Here is a 21,005-nt window from a genome sequence, read left to right on the forward strand (position 1 = left end):
TTAATCCTCATAGTAACCCTGCCAGGTTTAATAGGTGAACAGCCTGAAGCTCTTCTCTTGCTGAAGATCCCATTGGTGGTCTAATTCGAAAGTCTGTGCTCTGGTTCCAAATAAGGTGGAGTTCAATAGTCAGCCTCCTCAAAGTAAATAGATATTCTTTCTAAAATTGTCAATAGGGACTGGGGTTGTGGCTCAGCAGTAGAGCGCTTGCTTAGCACGTGCAAGGCCCTGGGTTCGATCCTCAGCACCACATAAAAATAAATTAAAAAGGTATTGTGCCCAACTACAACCATATATATATATATATATATATATTTTTTTTTTTTTTTTTTTTTTTTTTAAAGTGTCAGTAGAATCATGAGGCCTGAGAACTGCAGCTTAGGTAAGATGTAATAAGTTAGGGTTTGTGAATAACCAAAGCTGAGCCCAGCCAAACTGTCAACAACAGCACCACAGCTCCAATCTGTTCCTTTGCCAAAACTTGGTGAAAATCAAGTGTAACTGTTCACAAGGGGCTGGTTCCCAGAGACCTCTGACTTTTACTCCAGCTGATTCTTTTAAGAAGAAAGAAGAAAAAGAAAGTAAATATAACCCATCTGGTTGATTTATTCTAATTTTAAATCCCAAGAGCTCCAGTTTCCATGCCAAAATAGTGGTGAAGGTTGGCTTTGCCTCCCTACTTTTTAGGGTGAGTGAAGAAACTTGGGGTGGGCAAGCTGGGCCTCTTCTTGACCTCTCAGAACTAAACTGCACCCCTCTCCCCACTAACTCTCCTGTTGGGGTAAGCCTGTGGGCTCACCAGGGAGCCTTCATGGTCTGTTAAGAATGTAGGAAAACTATTATAAAGGGCAGGTGGACCAACTCCCCAGGGAGACCATTACTAATACTATCATGGGTATGGTATGCTTCTGGGAACTAAACCAAGGATAGGGGCAGGAGTTAACAGAGGCCTCATGATCATGACAACCTGTGAAGGATACTGTAGAGGGTTTTGTCTCTCTTGTGGTGTGTGAAGGTGCCCCTGAGATGCCACGCTAAATTTGGTTGTCATGCTAAATTTGGTTGTCATTTGTTCCTAAGAGAGACAGTGTGGCTTATCTCAAGCTCCCTCTAAAATTGCATGAATTTTGTAGCCTACATGAGATCAAATCTTTGCCACCTTGTCAGAAAGCAATGTTGAAGATTCCATCAGCCCTACTTTCCCCCTCTTGCATAAGGAATTACTGGCATTCCTTCTTTTCTTCTGTCTGCTAGAGGAAGGAATAGATACAAAGAAAGGTTGAATGTGTTAATTAGAAAAGATTTTTACCCAGCAGGTACATGGCATTTTGTGTGTGTGTGTGTGTGTGTGTGTGTGTGTGTGTGTGTGTGTGTGTTCTGATCTCTGTCCTGAGCCTTGGCCTTCTGTGTAGCTGGCACTACTCCTTCTTCTTATAAATCCACCAGTTCCATCAGAGGGCTCCAACTTATCTAATCCTGGTCACTTCCCAAAGATCTCACCTTTAAATGTTTCAGTTGGTTTAACTTTGCACTCTCTTAGTATGTCACAATGGAGATTAAATGTCAACATACGAACCCTTGGACAACATGTTCAAATGATGTTAAAGCCTCCCCAAAAGTGTTTTGAATGACCTGGAAGGAGAAATGGAATTATTGTTTATCTGTTAAGATATTTCAATTTAGTTTATTTATTTATTTTTATTTTATTTTATATAGTTTTTGGTGGACCTTTATTTTTTACTTATTTATGTGTGGTGCTGAGAATCAAACCTGGTGCCTCACGCATGCTAAGCAAGCGCTCTACCACTGAGCCACACCCCAAGCCCCTTAATTTAGTTTTAATTTTAAAAGTGCTACATGTTCCAAGTGGTACAGAAATACATATAGTAAAGATGAAAGTTTTCCCCACAGCTGCCCATCCCACTTCCCAGCATCGATCAGTGTTATAATTTGCTATGTGTTTTTTCTCGTTTGTTTTTATGTACATATGAAAATGAAATTTTATGCAGTCCCCCAATAAATATTTACTCAGCTCTTCCTGTGTGTCAGGTACCACTTTAGGTGCCAGAATCCAGCAATGAAAAATATAAGTAAAAATCTCAGCCCTCATGAAGTTTACAGTTCTGGAGGGGGAGACAGGCAGCCAACCCATGAACGTAGACATACAGCATGCAGCAGATGGTGACAAGGGTGCAGAGAGCAGGCTGGCTGGGGAGTGCAATAGAAGGTACTCAGGCAAAGTGAGGGATGAAAAGGAACTCATTTTCCCCAAATGCTGACTGTGGTCAGTGAAGGCCTCATTGCAAAGTGTCATTTGAGCAGAAATGCAAAGGATAGGATGAAGCAAGCTATGGGGACATGGAGAAGAGGAGAGTTCTGGGCAAAGAGAACAGCGAGTGAAGCACTCAGAGGAACTGGAGGGAAGCCAAGGGAGATGAGAGCAGAGGGAGGGAGGCAGAGCAATTATGTCAGAGCAGGAGCAGAGGCCTGGAGCTTGGCAGGGGCAGGGGCAGGGGCAGGGGCAGGGGCGGGGGCGGGGGCGGGGGGGGGTGGGTGGGGTGGGGACCAGAAATGAGTGAGGACTCCAACTCTGAATCTGAGGGAGGAAGGAAGCCAGTCAGAGGCTTTGTGTAGAGCAGTAACAGTGTTTTGACTTACATTTGGAAATATAACTTTGGCTGCTGTGTAGAAAATGGGTTTATGTGTGAATAAACATATTTAAAAATATAACAATACAATTTGAATACTGCTACATGTTGTTTTTAACTATAGAATACATCACAGGCATCTTTCTGTGCCAGCATGGAAGCTACATCATTTCTTTTAATGGTTTCTAGTTTATATCTGTCTTAAAACAACAGTATTTGTTAGCTTTGCTCCTATTGGTGGACACTAAACTTATTTCTTTTTTTTTTTTTTTTTTTTTACACAAACAGTGCTTCTGTGAATACCCTTTTTTGTACACATGTTGACATTCCTGAAGGACAGACTTGCAGAAGTACAATTGCCAGGTCAAAGAACATGCATATTTGGGGCTGAGGTTGTAGCTCAGTGGTAGAGCACTTGCCTATCATGTGTGAGGCACTGGGTTTGATATGCAGCACCACATGAAAATAAATAAATAAAATAAAGGTATAAAAATTCCCCTATTAAAAAAATAATATGCATATTTAAAACAATAATAGATAATAATAATTATCTATTAATAATAATAGATAACTGCCAAATTACCCTCCAAAAAAAAAACCAATGTACTGTTCCCTCCAGTATTGTGTCTGAGTGTGTATAAAAATAATAAAGGCATTTAAACTTGTTTTTCTTTGATTATTAGTAAGACTGAGCCTGCTGTCTTAGGTCTAGTCATTTGTATTTCTTTTTCTCAGAACATCCATAGTCTTTGTTTATTTTTCCATTGACTTGTTTGACTTTCCAATAGCCTTTTAAAAAATAAAATTTTAAAGTCCCAAGTTACATCAAAGGAAATAACTTCTGACAAAATTGAAGACTTTCTTATTGTCATTTGAACATAGTAAAGTCTTTTTATTAATTTGGTATTTGGGGACTTTGGAAGCAACCCACTCTGCAAGTGACTTTTGGACCATCTGTGATCCATTTTAGTAAGATGGTGAAAAAGAAAAGAAAAGCAATTATATTCTACAAGGAACAAATTTCTTAAGCTCCATACAGGACTATATGAAGTCCTTCATGCCTAAAGAAAAATTAACAGTGACCCAGCATTATACTTTCATGACGTCAGCTAAAGGAAAAACTTTTTAAGAAATAGACTTGATAATAGGCCTATTTTTGTATTTGACTTCTTAAAACTTGCTGAGATTTTTAAGAGAATACAGGCAACTGGTGAACTGGGAAGTATTTCAGTGCCTGGGTTCTTGAGAGAATAGGAAAGTTCAATTCAGTTTTTACTAGCAGTAGCTTTCCTCTGCAGCAATTGAGAAAAGTTAATTCAGCTAGGACTTATTGAGGCTCCACTCCATTCGCTCGATGTGCTTGAGATGAAGCTGTGAGAACGTAACGAGCAAGAGGCCAGTTTGTATGAAGTTCACATGCCAATAGAGGGAGATGGAAATTAAAAAGTAAAGAAAGGAAATAATTCCAGAAGTTTATGTGCTGTGAAGATAATAAAACTGAGAGGTTTGGAGGGATGGAAGGGGTGCTGTCCATGAGGATGTGTGAGGAGATGGCATGCAAAGCTCTGAAAGGGATGGGGAGCTCCTTAGATTAGGGAAGGACTAGTAGATGCAAAGGGCCTGAGGTAGGAATGAGCTGGGAATTTTATTCTTAGTTTTTTCAAAATTGAGAAATCATTTGGAATCACAGAGATAGAATTTTTTTGTTTAAATTAAGGAAAAGAAAATCTATATAAGCAATATAGACCAATAATAGACCATAAATATTTAATAATATTTATCACAGACTTAGTAGGAATTTTTTTAATTAGAAAGATTTTTAAAACATAATTTAGTAAAATGTTGAGCACTTATAATGTGCTCAGTACCGTGCTAAGTACTTTACATATATTACCTCATGAAGGTTAGCATTTTACCCAACATCACCCAGCAAATAAGTGACAAAGGTAGGATTCTAACTCAGATCTGTCTCAAGAGCCTATATTCCTAACTCTCTCAAATTGAATACTCACCTCTCCTGAGTATACCCTGTGCCCTAAGATTATCCCTCATAAATGTGCTCAGATGAAACCCTCCATGGGCCAGCTCTGTGGTGGGACTAAGGAGACCTGGATAAATATGACACCATCCCTCAAGTTTCACTTAGCACCCCCAGCTAAGGATTAAAGAAACCTTCCCCCAAAAGAGAGAGCCTAAGTTCAGTTTTGAAGGATGCACTGGTTATGTATAAATAGGGAGGCATTTTCAGGCAAAGGCACAGCCTTAGGAAATGAGGGAGAGTAAGCTGTGCACAAAGAAGAATAAACACATTGATATTACTACCCACAAGTGCCAGGTAGGATGTGGTGGGCAACTAGGCCAGGCGGAAGTCATGGGAGACCTTGGATGTGTTGGTAAGGAGGCTCCGCTTTGTTTAGGTGATGTGATGCCCTTGGAGCATTTATTTAATCAGGAAATGTCCAGGTCATTTGTGTATTCCTGGAAGGTCTTCTTGCTCTATTGTAGGGGACAAAACTTACAGGCTTAAGGACCAATTTGGGGACTTTGGAAGGTACCACATTAAAGATATTGAGATCAAGAAGGTATAGAGAAAAGGCTTTGAGTTAAAGGAACATTCAGGAGGAAAGCTGCCTTTGGTGATCACATGGATCAGGGGCAGCAGAGAGGAGAGTGTAGGTGAGTTCAGAGGTTTCTGACTTGGCCTCTGATCCTGCCACTCGCATCCCATATGTCTCTCATCCCACCCAGCCCTGTTTCATATGCAGGAGGCCTGGTTGGTTGAATGGTCAGATGAATGAGATCACTGGGGAAGAAATAATCAGAAGAGATTTATGGGAGAAGCAGAGGAAAACAGCCTCTTGAGAGAGCATAAGAAAGGATGAAAGCTCAGACACAGAAAAGGAAGCTAAAGACTGAACATGAGTCAAAGAAACAGAGAGAAATGCAGGGAGTCAAGACTGCAAGGTTTTGAGCCAGGGAGTAAAGCCATCCGGGAAACATCTTGGGAAGAGAATCTAATTGCGGGTGTAAAGGGCCGAGGCAGGAGGAACAGAAAGCAAGGAACTAGGTGGAAGGTCATCACAGTAGTTTAAGTGAGAGATGGGGAGGAGCTAGCCATGAGTGCCTGGGAATGAGGCTCCAGGGGCCGGGGGCCACATATGCAGGATGCTCCAGCTCAGTGATGGTTCAGTGAGGAGAGAAGGCAGGACTAGGTGTAGGTCTGAGCCTTGGTGACACGTAAAGGAGAGATGCCATTGATAAAAAGAGAAAACCCGGCAGGGCTCAGTGGCACAAACCTGTTACCCCAGCAGCTCGAGAGGCTGAGGCAGGAAGTTCAAAGTCAACCTCAGCAACTTAGCGAGACTCTGTCTCAAAATAAAAAAATAAAAGGGACTGGGAATGTTACTCAGTGGTCAATCACTGGTACCAAAGGGGGGGGGGAGGGAAAGGTGGGGGGAGGGAGAGAGGACAAACCCAGAAGCAGGGAAGAGTAGAGATGCTTTTTTCATGGGAAAATAACTTCATCGCTTCACGTCCAGATCAGCCCTCCATCCTGCATCTGTGCACAAGCACTCCAGTGTCCCTCCGGTTAAAGTGAGTGGTTGGCCCATGCTCCCATCTAAGGCCATCTCTTCCACTTGGGTACTGGAGTCCAATCCCTCTCAACTTCAGAAGCACGTTGCTGCCTTGTCCCCACTGCCCAGTCTCAGAGTTCTCCTTCTCTACTAGGTCATTTCCAATAGCACATAGACTGAAATCCTGTCCCTAAATCAAACTGTCTGTTGACCTTATGCTTGTCACCAGACCCAACCTCATTTCTTTGTCTTCCTATAGAACAAAAAAAAAAAAAAAAAAAAAAAAAAAAATTTTTTTTTTGTGTATCAGGGACTGAACCCAGGGGCACTCAACCACTGAGCCACATCTCCAGCCCTATTTTTTAATTTTTGTATTTTATTTAGAGACAGGGTCTCCCTGAGTTGCTTAGGGTCTTGCTGAAATTTCTGAGACTGACTTTGATCAGCCTGGAGATCCTCCTGCCTCAGCTTCCTGAGCCATCGGGATTACAGGTGTGCGCCACCATGACCAGCCAGAACAAAACTCTTTGAAAAGAGTTGTACTACACTCCTTTACCTCCCACTTTTTCCTCAGTCTGGTTTTCATCACAACCTTTACACTGAAACTGCTTTTTCTAAGATTTCTAATGACCACCATGTTGCTAAATCTGCTTGCTAATTCCCTGCCCCCATTGCAGACAGGCTGTCTGACCCTCTTGATTCCTCCCTTTGCCTGGAATCTCTTTTCTGTGTGGACACCACATACTTCTGGTTCTCCTTACCTTACTGGCTGCTTCCTTTCCATGTTGGATGCTGGTTCCTCTCCTATTTCTGTTCTCTAAGCACCAGGTGTCCCAGGGCTCAGCGCCTGTTCCCCTCCTCTAGCTTCATGTTCTCCTAGCTGACCTCATCCAGTGCTGCAGCTTTAAATATCATTAAATGCTGGTGACTCCCAAAGTGTCCTCACCAGGCTTATTTCTATTTTTAATTATAGACTTCTCTATCCCAGAAGGATTGAACATTTTAGAACACACACTCTTAAATGAACGTTTACTTATTTATAAATTATACTTGCACTATTGGCTAATATATTTACGTACAATAAAATATAGAACCAGACAAAGATTAGACACAATTGAAAAATAACTGGCTAGCTTCTTAAGGTACACTCTATGATTTGGCAAGATTTGTTGCTAATAGTAGCATTCCTAAATCTATTTTTTTTTTTTTTTGTTCATTGCTAGTGCTTTGGGTGAACTCTTTTTTAAAAATATTTTTTAATTTTTTAGTTGTAGTTGGACACAATACATTTATTTGTTTATTTATCTATCTATCTATTTATTTATTTAATGTGGTGCTGAGGATCGAACCCAGGGCCTTGCATATTCTAGGTGAGTGCTGTACCACTGAGCCACAATCCAAGCCCTTAGGTGAACTCTTGTTTTATCTACTGAATTGTTACTGTCTGTATCTCATGATATGGTTTGAGCAGGTGCTGAGAGTATAAGTGTCACCCTAGCACTTTCCTGTTGCCACACATGCTTGCATGGTGGATATACCTTTGGTGCAGGTGATCCTTATAGAAATCTTTGGAACTGCTTTTTATTACTTTATGATGTTTACTTTAGTTGAAACTAGATAATGTAATCAATAAATCCAACCAGGCACAGTTACATTGTAATTCTTCTCAGTATATAGAAAGACGTGAATCAGTCAGTATCTTTGCCCCCTGCTCATCTCTCTTGGAGACTTTTCATCTTAACCTGTGTCCTGTCCCAGGGAGACACCAGCTGAGCGAGGGGTCAGTCTCACACCACATACTTACCCAGTACGTGGAGTGCTTCTTATCTATTAAGTAAAAATTAACATGCTTTGAGGCCATTTTGCCCATTCTAGTGGATCATCTTGTAAAGCCCTGAGGTGTAGTGTCCACCTCAGAGACCACCATCTGGCCAGTGCCTTCTCAGTCTTAATACTCAGATGGCCAACAGGCAGCTCTATCTCAGTGTTTCCTCTTTCTTCCTTCCCAAATCAAACTTGTCTCTTCCTCCCCTCAGTAAATGACACCTCTTTTTATCCAGTTTCTGAAACCAAAAACCTCAACATCTTCCTGACGTCTCTCCTCACCCAGTCCACTGGAACTTCTGTCAGCTTCAGATGCTTATCCTGAATCTAGCTGTTTTGTCCTGTTTTTTTTTAATCTGTGGCAAATCACCTTCTTTCTTCCAGTCTGTCATCATAGTCTCTGAATATTCTTCCCTTTGTTTGCCCTCAGTCTTTTCTATATGCAGCAGCCATAGATGACTGAAAAACATAAATCAAGCTGGGTGTGATGGTGCACATCTGTAATCCCAGTGACTTAGGAGACTGAGGCAGGAGGATCTCAAGTTCAAGACCAGTCTCAGCAACTTAGTGAGACACTGACTCAAAATAAAAAATGAAAAGTGCTGGGAATGTAGCTTAGTGGTAATGTGCCCCTGCATTCAATGGAAGGAGAAGGAGAAGGAAAAGGAGGAGAAGAAGGAGAAGAGGAAGAAGGAGAAGAGGAAGAGGAGAAGGAGGAGGAGGAGGAGGAAGAGGAGGAGGAGGAAGAAGAAGAGGAAGAAGAAGAAGACATAAATCACATTGCACCGCATGGCTTCCCCATTCAGAACCTCCAGCACACATTGAGTAAGGCCTAATTGCCTTATTGTGGCCTTCAAGAACTTCAAGGGAATGATCTGGCCCTTGCTTGCCTTTTAAGACCTATCTATCTCCCATTACCTTGCTCCTTTCATGGTGTTCCTATGCCACAGGCCTCCACTCTTGGGTAATCCCACTGCAAGGCTGTTTCCCTCATTCCATTCTGGTCTCTGCCCAGAAAGGTCCGTCATGGCCATCCTTCTGAATGACGCACATGGAAACTCCCTTCCCATCGCTCTCTCTACCCTTTTTCCTTTCTTCGTCACACCACTGCTTGGCATTCTACTGTATGTTCATTTATTTGCCTCTTTATTGTCTATTTTCTTCACAAGAATGAGATCCCCGTTAAGACAGGGTTTGTCATCTTCTCTGCTATATCCCCAGCTCCTGGAGCGTTACCCAGCACATTGAGTATTTATTGAATGAATGCGTGAATGAATCTTTATAGGAACAACAGATGAAATCCCAAGGAGATTTAACCACGTGAAAAAAGAGAAAAGTGTAAATCTTTGGATAATTATTTAAATCGAGGACACTCTAAAGGAAGTGAAATTTCAGGTCCAGTTAACTAGGCCTGAAGAGAGCATGGTGCATACTTGGGAACCCAGCAAGGAAGGCGTCAAGCTGGGCTCGTTTCTCTGCCCCATCTGTAAGAAGATTTTCAGATGGCAAACCTGAGTACATGCCAAGACTCTGAATAATGAGAAATCAGTCCCTCAGCCCAAGGAGTTGCTGTCCCTGTTATCCCAGGGCACTCATTTAAAGGGGGCTCAAGTCAGAATCCTGAGGCCACAGGACTGCCTGGGGCACCATCACCTCTGAGCTGGGACAAAGCAGCAGCCCCAGGACACCCTGGGAATCCTTGTGGGCTGCTTGTGGCTCTCCTTCAGAAGTCAAAGCGTGATTCTTAAGAAAACAGTGAGATGCTGGAGAGTGACCTCTTTTATTAGGTTCACCATCTTAGCCACAGAGAGACCATAGTGTTTGTCCATAGCCTGAAATACTCAAAGGCCACAGTACTGAAAAGAGGGCAGGCCTTTAGGTCTCTTTGTCGCCATTAATCCTCATCCCGCTGGTCTCTGCCTTTTGCATCAGAAAAGCTTTCTCGTATTTTTTTTTTAAAGAGGGGGAGAAAACATCTGTGTAGGATTTGAGAATGGGGTTTTAATGGTCACTGAAGATGCACAAAAGCTCTGCTCTGATAGTGAAGTGTTCTGGAGGCAATTGACGCCTTTGTCTGGGGCAGCAACACAAGCTGGCTGCTGAGGACAAGGAAGAAGCAACTGGGTCGTGTGATTGAGGCCAGATCTCTAGCACATTTGCAAAAAGCTGTTTCCAGGCATCCCTTCCCAACAATCAGAGTCAATTTTTAGCATTTAACCATTTTTACCTTGTGAAAGAAACAAATCTGTCTGGAAGCACTTGGCTTGAATTATTTCCATGGATCTTTTTCTCTGGAGGGAAAATGGAAATTGTGACTGACAACAGGGGGTTGTTCACGTGAAGCAGGCCTTTCACTGTGAGGAAAAAGAAGGTGCCCTCTTTTCCATAGGGTACCCCAGAGGGCATTTCTCTGTCCTTTGATCAGTTAAGAAATCGCAACAGATGTGGAATATTGTGAGACCTCTCAAAATGAAGCCTTGAAAAGTCTTTGGGGAGGGGGCTACCAAGTCCCAAGGAGGTAGACACCTAGACCAGCAGGAGCCCATCCAGTGACTCAGTCAGTGAGAACCATGTCCCGGTTTAGCCACAGGTGAAAGGGATCTGTTTTCTGCCACAGGAACCATGATGGAGCAGACTGCTGCTGGGGTTGTGGTCACCACGGGGGTCCATATGGGCTTCCCTAAATGAATATGGCTAGGTTAGAGGGGTTCTGGAAAGCCTTTATTTATTTTCTGCCAATCTTTGTGACACTTTGGCTCATGAGAGCTGTGAAGAAGTTATTCTTTCCTTTACTGGCCCATTATAGACGCTAGGATAGTCAGGTGGGACACAGTATGGCATGTTGTGAATTCCTAGTACATAATTCAGCCTGACTTTTCATGGGACTTGGCTGAAACCATTATCCAGAGGGCATTTAGAAAATAAGTCAGGAATTATAGACATGGATATGCCTCTGCTCATTATAATTTTTTTTTGCCAAAAAAAGAAGGGATAGATTCATTGTTATTTTTTTAATTAAAAAAAAAAAAAAAGTGGTGTGCATGGTGGTGCATGCTTGTAATCCTAGCTGCTCAGGAAGCTGGAGCAGGAGGATTGCAAGTGTGAGACTAGCATCAGCAACTTGGTGAAATCCTGTCTCAACATAAAAAATAAAAAGGATTGGGGAGGTACTCAGTGGTTAGAGTACTTGCCCTGCATGTACAAGGTCCTGGCTTCAATCCACGGTACTGAAAAAAATCATGAAATCATATAAAAATGATATATAAATATTATAAAAGAAAATCTAAGCAATACAAAAAAAGCATTGAAATTTAATAGTAGGTGGACTTTGTTGATGGATTGCATTTAATTGTAGAAAAATTATTTGAAATATGGTATATTTTTGCTAACTAAGATCCAAAGCCTTTTTTTTAAGATTATGGAATGAGTAATGAAAACATTTTTATGACTGATTATAGACAACTTTGCCATGTTTAACCCTAATATGGCATGTGCAAATCGTTTTTGTAGGATAGGATGAAAAGAGATTTTCCTTTTTATAGACATATAAGAGATATAATAACTAACTTTATTATGTGATTCCCCCCATTGCCACCATTTCTTGGCAGCTTGTTGAAAAGAGAGTGTTTGTTCCAAATTCCAAATTCTCCTAAAACTTTAGAGGATTTTTGACAAAGTTTTGAATTGTGTTTTAGTCTGCACTTTGGTTAAATAACCTTTTTCTCCCTTAAACTTGAAGCTCTTGATCTTCACAAATTAGGAGTGGGACCTTGACCAAATTATTTAACCTCCCTAAGTCTGTGTTTCTGTAAAATGGAGCTAATGATAACACTTTTAGGTTGTGTTGAGGGATAAATGAGATAATGTGTATAAAACTTTTGGTATGGTGTCAGATATATTCCAAGTACTAACAAGTATTAACTATTAGAAAGGCCACATGTATATGTGTGTGTGTGTGTGTGTGTGTGTGTGTGTATGTGTCTCACTAAGTTGCCCAGGTTGGCCTCAAACTTATAATTCTCCTGCTTCAGATTTCTAAGGAGCTGGGATTACAGGCTCATGCAAACACACCCAGCTGGAAAGGCTTTTTTGATAGGTACAAGGATGATGTTTGACTAATATGTTAGGGAGCCAGATTTGGTACATTTTCTTAATATCCATGCACTACAATAAGCTGTAAAGCCTTAACTAAAAACATCAGAAATACAATTAGCAGCATAGGTTTTTTTAAAATTTCCATTTTCTTTCACAGATTTTATTTATTATTATTATTTATTTACCCTAATTTGTTATACATGATGGCAGAAATGCAATTCATTTCATATTACATATAGAGCACAATTTTTCAAGTCACTGATTGTGCACAAAGTATTTTCACACCATTTTGTCTTCATATATGTACTTAGGGTAATCTATGTCATTCCTACCCCCTTTCACCATTTTTCCCCTCCCTCCCCTTTGCGCTATCTAAAGTTCTCCATTCCTACCATGCTTCCCTCCCATCGCCATTATGAGTCATCATCCTCATATCAAAGAAAACATTCAGCCTTTGGTTTTTTGGGATTGGCTTGCTTCACTTAGCATTATATTCTCCAACTTCATCCATTTACCTACAAATGCCATGATTTTATTCTCTTTCAATGCTGAGTAATGTACCATGGTGTATATATACCACAGTTTCCCTATCCATTCATCTACTGAAGGGCATCTAAGTTGGTTCCAAAATTTAGCTTTTGTGAATTGTACTTCTGTAATCATTGATATGGCTGTAGTATGCTATTTTTAAGTCCTTTGGGTATAAACTGATGAGTGGGATAGCTGGGTCAAATAGTGGTTCTATTCCAAGTTTTCCAAGGAATCTCCATACTGCTTTCCGGATTGGCTGCACCAATTTGCAGCCCACCAGCAATATATGAGTGTGGTCTTTTCCCCCACATCCTCGCCAACACTTATTGTTGTTTGTATTCTTGATAGCTACCATTATGACTGGAATGAGATGAAATCTTAGAGTACTTTTGATTTGCATTTCTCTAATTGCTAGAGATGTTGAACATTTTTTCATATGTTTGTTGATTGATTGTATATCCTCTTCCAAGATGTGTCTGTTTAGTTCCCTGGACCGTTTATTGATTGGGTTATTTGTTTTTTCTTTTGGGTATTAAGGTTTTTGAATGCTTTATATATCCTAGAGGTTAGTGCTCTATCTGATGTGCTTGTGGTAAAGATTTGCTCCCATTCTGTAGGCTCTCTATTCACCTCAATGATTGTTTCTTTTTCTGAGAAGAAGCTTTTGAGTTTGAATCCATATCATTTATGGATTCATAAATGATATGGATTCTTGGTTTTAATTCTTGTGCTATAGGAGTCTTATTAAGAAAGTTGGGGCCTAATCTGACATGATAGAGACTTGGGCCTACCTTTTTTTCTATAGGCACAATGTCTCTGGTTTAATTCCTAGGTCCTTGATCCACTTTGATTTGAGGTTTGTGCATGGTGAGAGATAGAGGTTTAATTTCATTTTGTTACATATGGATTTCCAATTTTCCCAGCACCATTTGTTGAAGAGTCTATCTTTTTTCCAATGTAGATTTTTGGTGCCTTTGTCAAATATAAGATAACTGTAGTTATATGGGTTAGACTCTGTGTCCTCTATTCTGTACCACTGGTCTACAGGTCTGTTTTGAAACCAATACCATGCTGTTTAGTTACTGTTGCTCTGTAGTATAGTTTAAGGTCTAGAATAGTAATGTCACCAGCTTCACTCTTCTTATTAAGGATTGCTTTGACTGTTCTGGGTCTCTTATTTTTTCAGATGAATTTCATGATTGCTTTTTCTATTTCTAAAGGAATGCCTTTGGGATTTTGATTGGGATTGCATTGAATCTATATAGTGCTTTTAGTAGTATGGTCATTTTGACAATATTAATTCTTCCTATCCAAGAACAAGGTAGATCTTTCCATCTTCTAAGGTATTCCTTAATTTCTTTCTTTAGCGTGTTGTAGTTTTCATTGTAGAGGTCTTTCACCTCTTTTGTTAAGTTTATTCCTAAGTATTTTAGGTTTTTTTTTTTTGAGGCTATTGTAAATGGGTGGTTTTCCTAGTTTCCCTTTCAGCAGATTTGTCACTGATGTACAGAAATGCCTTTGATTTATGGGTGTTGATTTTATATCAAGCTACTTTGCTGAATTCATCAATTCAATTCATTTCCTGAATGCTAGGAGATTTTTGATGGAATGTTTTGGGTCTTATAGGTATAGAATCATATCGTCTGCAAATAGTGATAATTTGAGTTCTTCTTTTCCTATCTGTATCCCTTTAATTTCTTTAGTCTGTCTGATTACTCTGACTAGAGGCTCAAGAACTATGTTAAATAGAAGTGGTGGCAGAGGGCATCTCTGTCTTGTTCCAGTTTTTAGAGGGAATGCTTTTAATTTTTCTCCATTTAGAATGATTTTGGCCTGGGGCTTAGCATAGATAGCCTTTACAATGTTGAGGTATGTTTCTGTTATCCAAAGTTTTTCTAGCATTTTGTACATGAAGGGATGCTGTATTTTATTAAATGCTTTCTCAGCATCTATTGAGATGATTATATGATTTTTATATGTTATATTGGTGTACTCATTTACCTCTAAGAATTTTTTAATCTCCTCCTTGATGTCTTTTGCAACCCATTGTTCATTCAGTAGCATATTATTTAATCTCCAGGTGTTGGAGTAGCTTTTATTTTTTATTTTATCATTGATTTCTAATTTAATTCCATTGTGGTCTAATAGAATGCAGGGTAGTATCTCTACTTTTTTGTATTTACTAAGATTTGTTTTGTGGCATAACATATGGTTTGTTTTAGAGAAGGATGCATGTGCTGCTGAGAAGAAAGTATATTCACTCCTTGATGGATAATATACTGTATATATGTCAGTTAAGTCTAAATTATTGATTGTATTATTGAGTTCTGTAGTTTCTTTGTTTAGCTTTTGTTGAGAAGATCTATTTAGTGGTGAGGAGGTGTGTTAAGTCACCCAGAATTATTGTGTTGTGATCTATTTGACTCATAAACTTGACAAGAGTTTGATGAACGTAGGTGCTCCATTGTTTGGGCATAAATGTTTGTAACTGTTATGTCTTGTTGATGTTGTTCCCTTAAGCAGTATGAAGTGTCCATCTTTATCCCTATTCATTAACTTTGGCTTGAAGTCTACTTTATTTGATATGAGGATGGAAACCTCTGCTTGCTTATGTAGACCATGTGAATGATATATTTTATCCCAACCTTTCACCTTCAGTCTGTGGGTGTCCTTTCCTATGAGATGAGTCTCTTGAAGGCAACATATTATTGGGTCTTTTTTTTTAAAAAAAATCCAATCTATCAGCCTATGTCTTTTTTTTTTTTTAATTTTTTATTGTTGGTTGTTCAAAACATTACAAATTTCTTGACATATCATATTCCACACTTTGATTCAAGTGGGTTATGAACTCCCACCTTCACCCCATACACAGCCTATGTCTTTTGATTGGTGAGTTTAAGCCATTAACATTTAGGGTTATTATTGAGATATGATTTGTATTACTGGTCATTTTTGTTTATTTTTTGTATTTAGCTTGACTTGGTTTCTCTTTTGGTTGGCTTTTCTTTTATTGTAGTTCTTCCCTTTGCAGATTTTTATTGTTGTTTTTCATTTCCTCCTCATGGAATATTTTGCCAAGAATGTTCTGTAGTGCAGGTTTTCTTGCTGTAAATTCTTTTATCTTCTGTTTATCATGAAAGGTTTTTATTTCATCATTTAATTTGAAGCTTAATTTTGTTGGATATGATTCTCGGTTGGCATACATTATCTTTTAGAGCTTGGTATATGTTGTTCCAGGATCTCCTACCTTTGAGAGTCTGGGTTGCAAAATCTGCTGAGATCTAAATTGGTCTTCCCTTATAGGTAATCTGATTTTTCTCTCTTGCAGCCTTTAAAATTCTATCCTTATTCTTTATGCTAGGCATTTTTATTATAATGTGTCTTGGTATAGATCTGTTGTAATTTTGTACATTTGGTATCCCATAGGCCTCTTATATTTGATTTTCCAATTCATTTTTTATGCTTGGGAAATTTTCAGATATTATTTCATTGAAGAGATTGTACATTCCTTTGGTTTGAATCTCTGAACATTCCTCTATCCCAATAAATCTTTTGATGGGGTTGCCTACCTATCCCATAATTCTTGGATAATCTGTTCATGGTTTCTTACCATCTTCACTGTGAGGTCAACTTTATTTTCAAGATTGTATATTTTGTCTTTGTTGTCTGAGGTTCTGTTTTCCAAGTGGTCTAGTCTGTTGGTGATGCTATCTATTGAGTTTTTTAATTGGCTTATTGTTTCTTTCATCTCAAGGATTTCTGTTTAGTTTTTTTTTTTTTTTTTTTTCAGTATGTCTGTCTCTTTCTTGAAGTAATCTCTTGCAACCTGTATTTGGTCTCTTATCTCTTTGTTGGTTTGATCCATGGTTGCCTGAATTTGTTCTCTTATCTCTTTGTTGGAGTGATTGATTTTTGCCTATATCTGGTTACTTAGGTTGTTCTTTAATACCCAAATCATTTTAGTTATGTATATTCTGAACTTCTCCTCTGACATTTCACTTACTGCACTCACTACCTATGGATTCTCTTGTTGTAGTGTCTTGGTTTGGGGCACTTTCCTCCCTTGTTTTTTCATGGTCTCTGTGTGACTTCCTCTCTTGCAGTGTAAATATGAAGTATTACAGCTTCTGCCCTATTGTCTTACAGTGTCCCTATAGGTTACCAATACCTCACTTTTAAGGAAGAGATCAATATTTCAGCACTCAATGTACCCAACATATAGCTATATATCAGTTAGCTTCTATTTTTACATTTACAGTTTTGTCACTATAATTGGAAATGATGAGTTCAGTTATCTTCAACCATATAGTCAATAGATTTGCATAATGGTTTACAGTTTCTGATGGTGGAAGTGGGGACTGGAGGGTTGGCTGAAATGTTTATGAGGTAGGATGTGAGAATATAGAGATATGAGATTATATGACTAGTGAGAGGAAATCATAGGAAGTTGGCTGTTAGTAGGAGAAACAAAAGGTAGGCAACCCCATGCAAGACTCCCTATTACCTCAGCAACAGGACAACTGTTATCACCCCTAGTAGAGAAATCTCTGGCACAGCCAGGCCACAGGGACCTTGGTGACATGTTACCAGGTCCTTATTTTTGTCCCTTGATAGAAGAGGTGGTATCCCAGTTTCATGGTGGTGGCAGCCTCAGACCTATGTGTATCCTGATGTTGTGTTGTGGAGACATGCTTTGGTCAATAAGGAACCCCAGCGTGGGTTAGCTCTGCCTCTAGAACTCTGGGCCGCGGTGGTGTGAGGCAAGCATGCTCTACCTCCCCAGCAGCATAGTTTATGAGTTTCCTTGTTGGTTATTCTTCTAGGAAGGATTTACAAGAGTTTACTCTTTGGAATGAATTCATTTTAGTACAAATATGAAGTAGGCTATAAGACTCTAGGAATTACTGTCCACCCACCCAACCAAGGGAGAGCTTTTCAGAGCACAGTTTCTGATTATGTTTCTCTTTTTTCAGTGGCTCCTTTTCCTGCAGAATAAAATCTAAATGCCTAGCATTTAGTAATGTTTGCAATCTACCTTTAATCTTCCTTTCTTCCTCTGCTCCCACAATTTAAAAAAAAAAGATTTTTTTGTGTGGAATATTAAATCTAGGGATACTCTACCACTAAGCTACGTCTCCAACCTTTTATATTTTTTATTTTGCAACAAGGTTTCACTAAGTTGCCCAGGCTGAACTTGAACTTGTAACCTTCCTGCCTCAGCCCCTGGAGTCAATGGGATTATAGGTCCTAGTGTGTACTACCATGCCTGGCTCATGCATGAATCTTTATGACTTGCTCACCTTTCTACCTGAGGAGATTCTATCTATCCTTCAAGACCCAACATAAATGAGACCTCCTCTAGGAAGGCTTCCCAGATACCACCAATCAGTATTAGTAATTCTCACCTCTGTTTTTTCTAGACCTAAGTTCAATGAGTGATTTTTGCCTTTATACTCTTCTGATAGCCCTGTGAAATAAGGAGATCCAAATTTTTTTTTATATCACTTCAACAACATCAACTGTCTCTGCTACAGAAATAATTAGGACCCTTGTTATTCCTGCCCCAAGGAGCTCATGGCCTTGTAAATGCCCCCAGTGGGTGGTAGGGACCGTGGTAGAGAGGCATGCATGGGAACCAGAGGCAGGGCCCACTGTGTTTGGGGGAATGTGTGGTGAACATCGTTTATTTACCTTCATCTCTAGCACTCACGTTATCCTTCCTCAGCCTCTGTCCCTCACTGACCAGATTGTTTCCCCCTTTGGCTAGTCAGTTGCAGGGCTGGGACATATTATGATGGAGCACAAGAACGCTGCATTTTATGTCCAAATGGAACCTTCCAAAATGAGGAAGGACAGATCACTTGTCAACCATGCCCAAGACCAGAAAATCTTGGGTCCTTAAAGACCCCAGAAGCTTGGAATGTGTCTGAATGTGGAGGTAAGGATGCTGTCTGTCTCTTCTTACTCCTCCAGTTTCCAATGTCATTATCTAAACTAAGGCACAGTGGCATCTCAAGGATTTTGGATGACGAACACTGGACCTTAGGCTGAGTAAGGACTATGTTGGGTTGGTTTGGTTCTCCAGTGCTTGGGTCAGAACCTGATGCTGTGCCAATGCTCACATGAGCAAGTGAATGAAGATGGCATAGAATACACTGGTAGAAAATCATCAATGTTGCAATTGTTTGCTTTATTCACCCTAAATACATGTATCTGAGATCCAAGTAGTTCCAGTTCATAAGGAATGTTTGAAAGTGTTCAAGTGGAGAAGACTTTTTTTTCCAGCTTTGATCTCAAATTCAGAGATTTTTTTAAAAAATGTTGTTGTTGTTGTTGATGTACTTTTATTTTACTTGTGTATTTATATGCTGTGCTGTGAGTCTAATCCATTGCCTCACACATGCTAGGCAAGGGCTAAGCTATGACCCCAACCCTCAGGGTTTTTTAATTTAAAACAAATATATCCTTCTGGTTGTTTTGCTAAAACTGGAAGCTCCTTTCTGAAAAGTTTTAAATCATCTCTTACAAAATGTTAACTTTGAAGCCAAGCTTGGTTAGTTTCTGTGATCTACTTTCCCATTTATTTTATTATTAAACATCTTCCTTTTGTTAAATGGGAGGAAGGCTGGCTATATGGACCTGTGTAGGCTCCAGTGGAAGATGTGATCTGGATGGTGGTTTCTAACTGACAGACCCAGCAGAGTGCAGGGGCCCCTGTAATGCCTTGTGGTTCTCCATCCAGTGACTCCCAGATACAGCATTAGTTCCCATCCAAATGACTCAACTCAACTATAGGGATGTTTCTTTTCTCTCTCTCCTCCCTCCCTCCCTCCCTCCCTTCCTTCCTTCCTTCCGATTGAATTCAGGGGCACTCAACCACTGAGCCACATCCCCAACCCTAGTTTGTATTTTATTTGAGACAGGGTCTCACAGAGTTGCTTAGTGCCTCATCGTTGCAGAGGCTGGATTTGACTCATGATCCTCCTATCTCAGCTTCCTGAAGTGCTGGGATTTTAGACGTGTGCCACCACTCCTCGCGGCGCTACAGGGATGTTTCTGAGTTAAACATCAGATCTTTTAATTGAGTGTATGATCCCTCCCATATCTTTGATTTGTTGTGAAACTTCAGAACTAATTGCAAGGGTGATAAGAGGCAGCTTCTGGGCATCAGGTCATCCTTATATGTGACCTTATTAAGATATATTTATAAGCTAGGTATGGTGGTGCATGTCTGTAATCCCAGAAGCTCAGGAGGCTGAGGCAGGAGGATCACAAATTCAAAGCCAGCCTCAGCAACTTAGTGAGGCCCTAAGCAACTTAGCAAGACCTTATCTCAAAATTAAATATAGAAAGGCTGGGGATGAGGCTCAGTGGTTAAGCACTGACTTCAATCCCTGGTACCAAAAGAAAAAAGATACATTTATAGCAATAAGAAAAGTATTATTAATAAAAATATCTAACATTTATTGAATGCTTACCATTGCTAAGCATTATGCTAAATATATGATATGAATTATTCATGATATGGTCCTATCACAGTGATTCTTCAAGTCACTGTGTCACTAACACAGTCAAGAAGTGGAGGATTTGGAGTCAGAATCGAGGTCTGACAGCATCCAGACTCTTCCCTTGGTTGTGCATTTATTTATTTATTTATTTACTTACTTGCTTACTTTTTGGTGCTGGAGATTGAACCCAGGGCCTTGTGCATGAAAGGCAAGCACTCTACCAACTGAGCTATATCCCAAGCCCTGGTTGTACATTTTTAAAATGCTATTATATCTACAATTTATGGTTAAAAACAAAACCATTAAAATCAACAGAGGAGAAGTGATTAAGAATACAAGAGACAACAGATTTTTATAGCATCTTGCCAATGACAAACTTATTCCTAAGAAACATGTTCTTTAGGATTTTTTTTTTTGTGTGTGTGTGTGTGTGTATGTGTGTTAATGATTGTGTTTATTGTCCTAACCTTGGGGAAAAAAAGAGAAATCATTGCTTAAAGTAAATGCCCTTGGGTCCCTCTGTCCATGTGGACTGGATAGTTTGGATTTAGTTGACTCATTGAGGTAGGAAAGGACACACCTCAATGCAAGGAGATGTAACTTTGTAAATATAATTGGTAAGCGGGAGATTCTTCGAGTCACTGTGTCACTAAGATGTGATCCACTGGATGAGGGTGTAGTATTTCTGGGTCCAATTGCCATATTGATTCCAGAGTAAAGATATCTCCCTCTCTTTCCCTCTTTCTCTGGTGACTCCTGCTTGGGGTCCCTGGGCAGTGTGTAGGCCTAAGTCTGAGACATGCTCAGTCCTTTCCTATATTTTA

General features: G+C 39.8%; 1 protein-coding gene across 1 annotated transcript in view; it reads left to right on the plus strand.

The window, feature by feature from the left end:
• The window catches only part of Scube2 (signal peptide, CUB domain and EGF like domain containing 2), a 74,779-nt gene that overhangs the window by 42,125 nt on the left and 11,649 nt on the right, over nt 1-21,005 (plus strand). The window contains exon 17 of the mRNA XM_071616963.1: nt 18,441-18,611. Coding sequence (XP_071473064.1) covers nt 18,441-18,611 — 171 coding nt within the window. The remainder of the gene's footprint in view (nt 1-18,440; nt 18,612-21,005) is intronic.

The sequence above is a fragment of the Marmota flaviventris genome, chromosome 9 (genome assembly GCF_047511675.1).
Source record: "Marmota flaviventris isolate mMarFla1 chromosome 9, mMarFla1.hap1, whole genome shotgun sequence".
Taxonomy (NCBI): domain Eukaryota; kingdom Metazoa; phylum Chordata; class Mammalia; order Rodentia; family Sciuridae; genus Marmota; species Marmota flaviventris.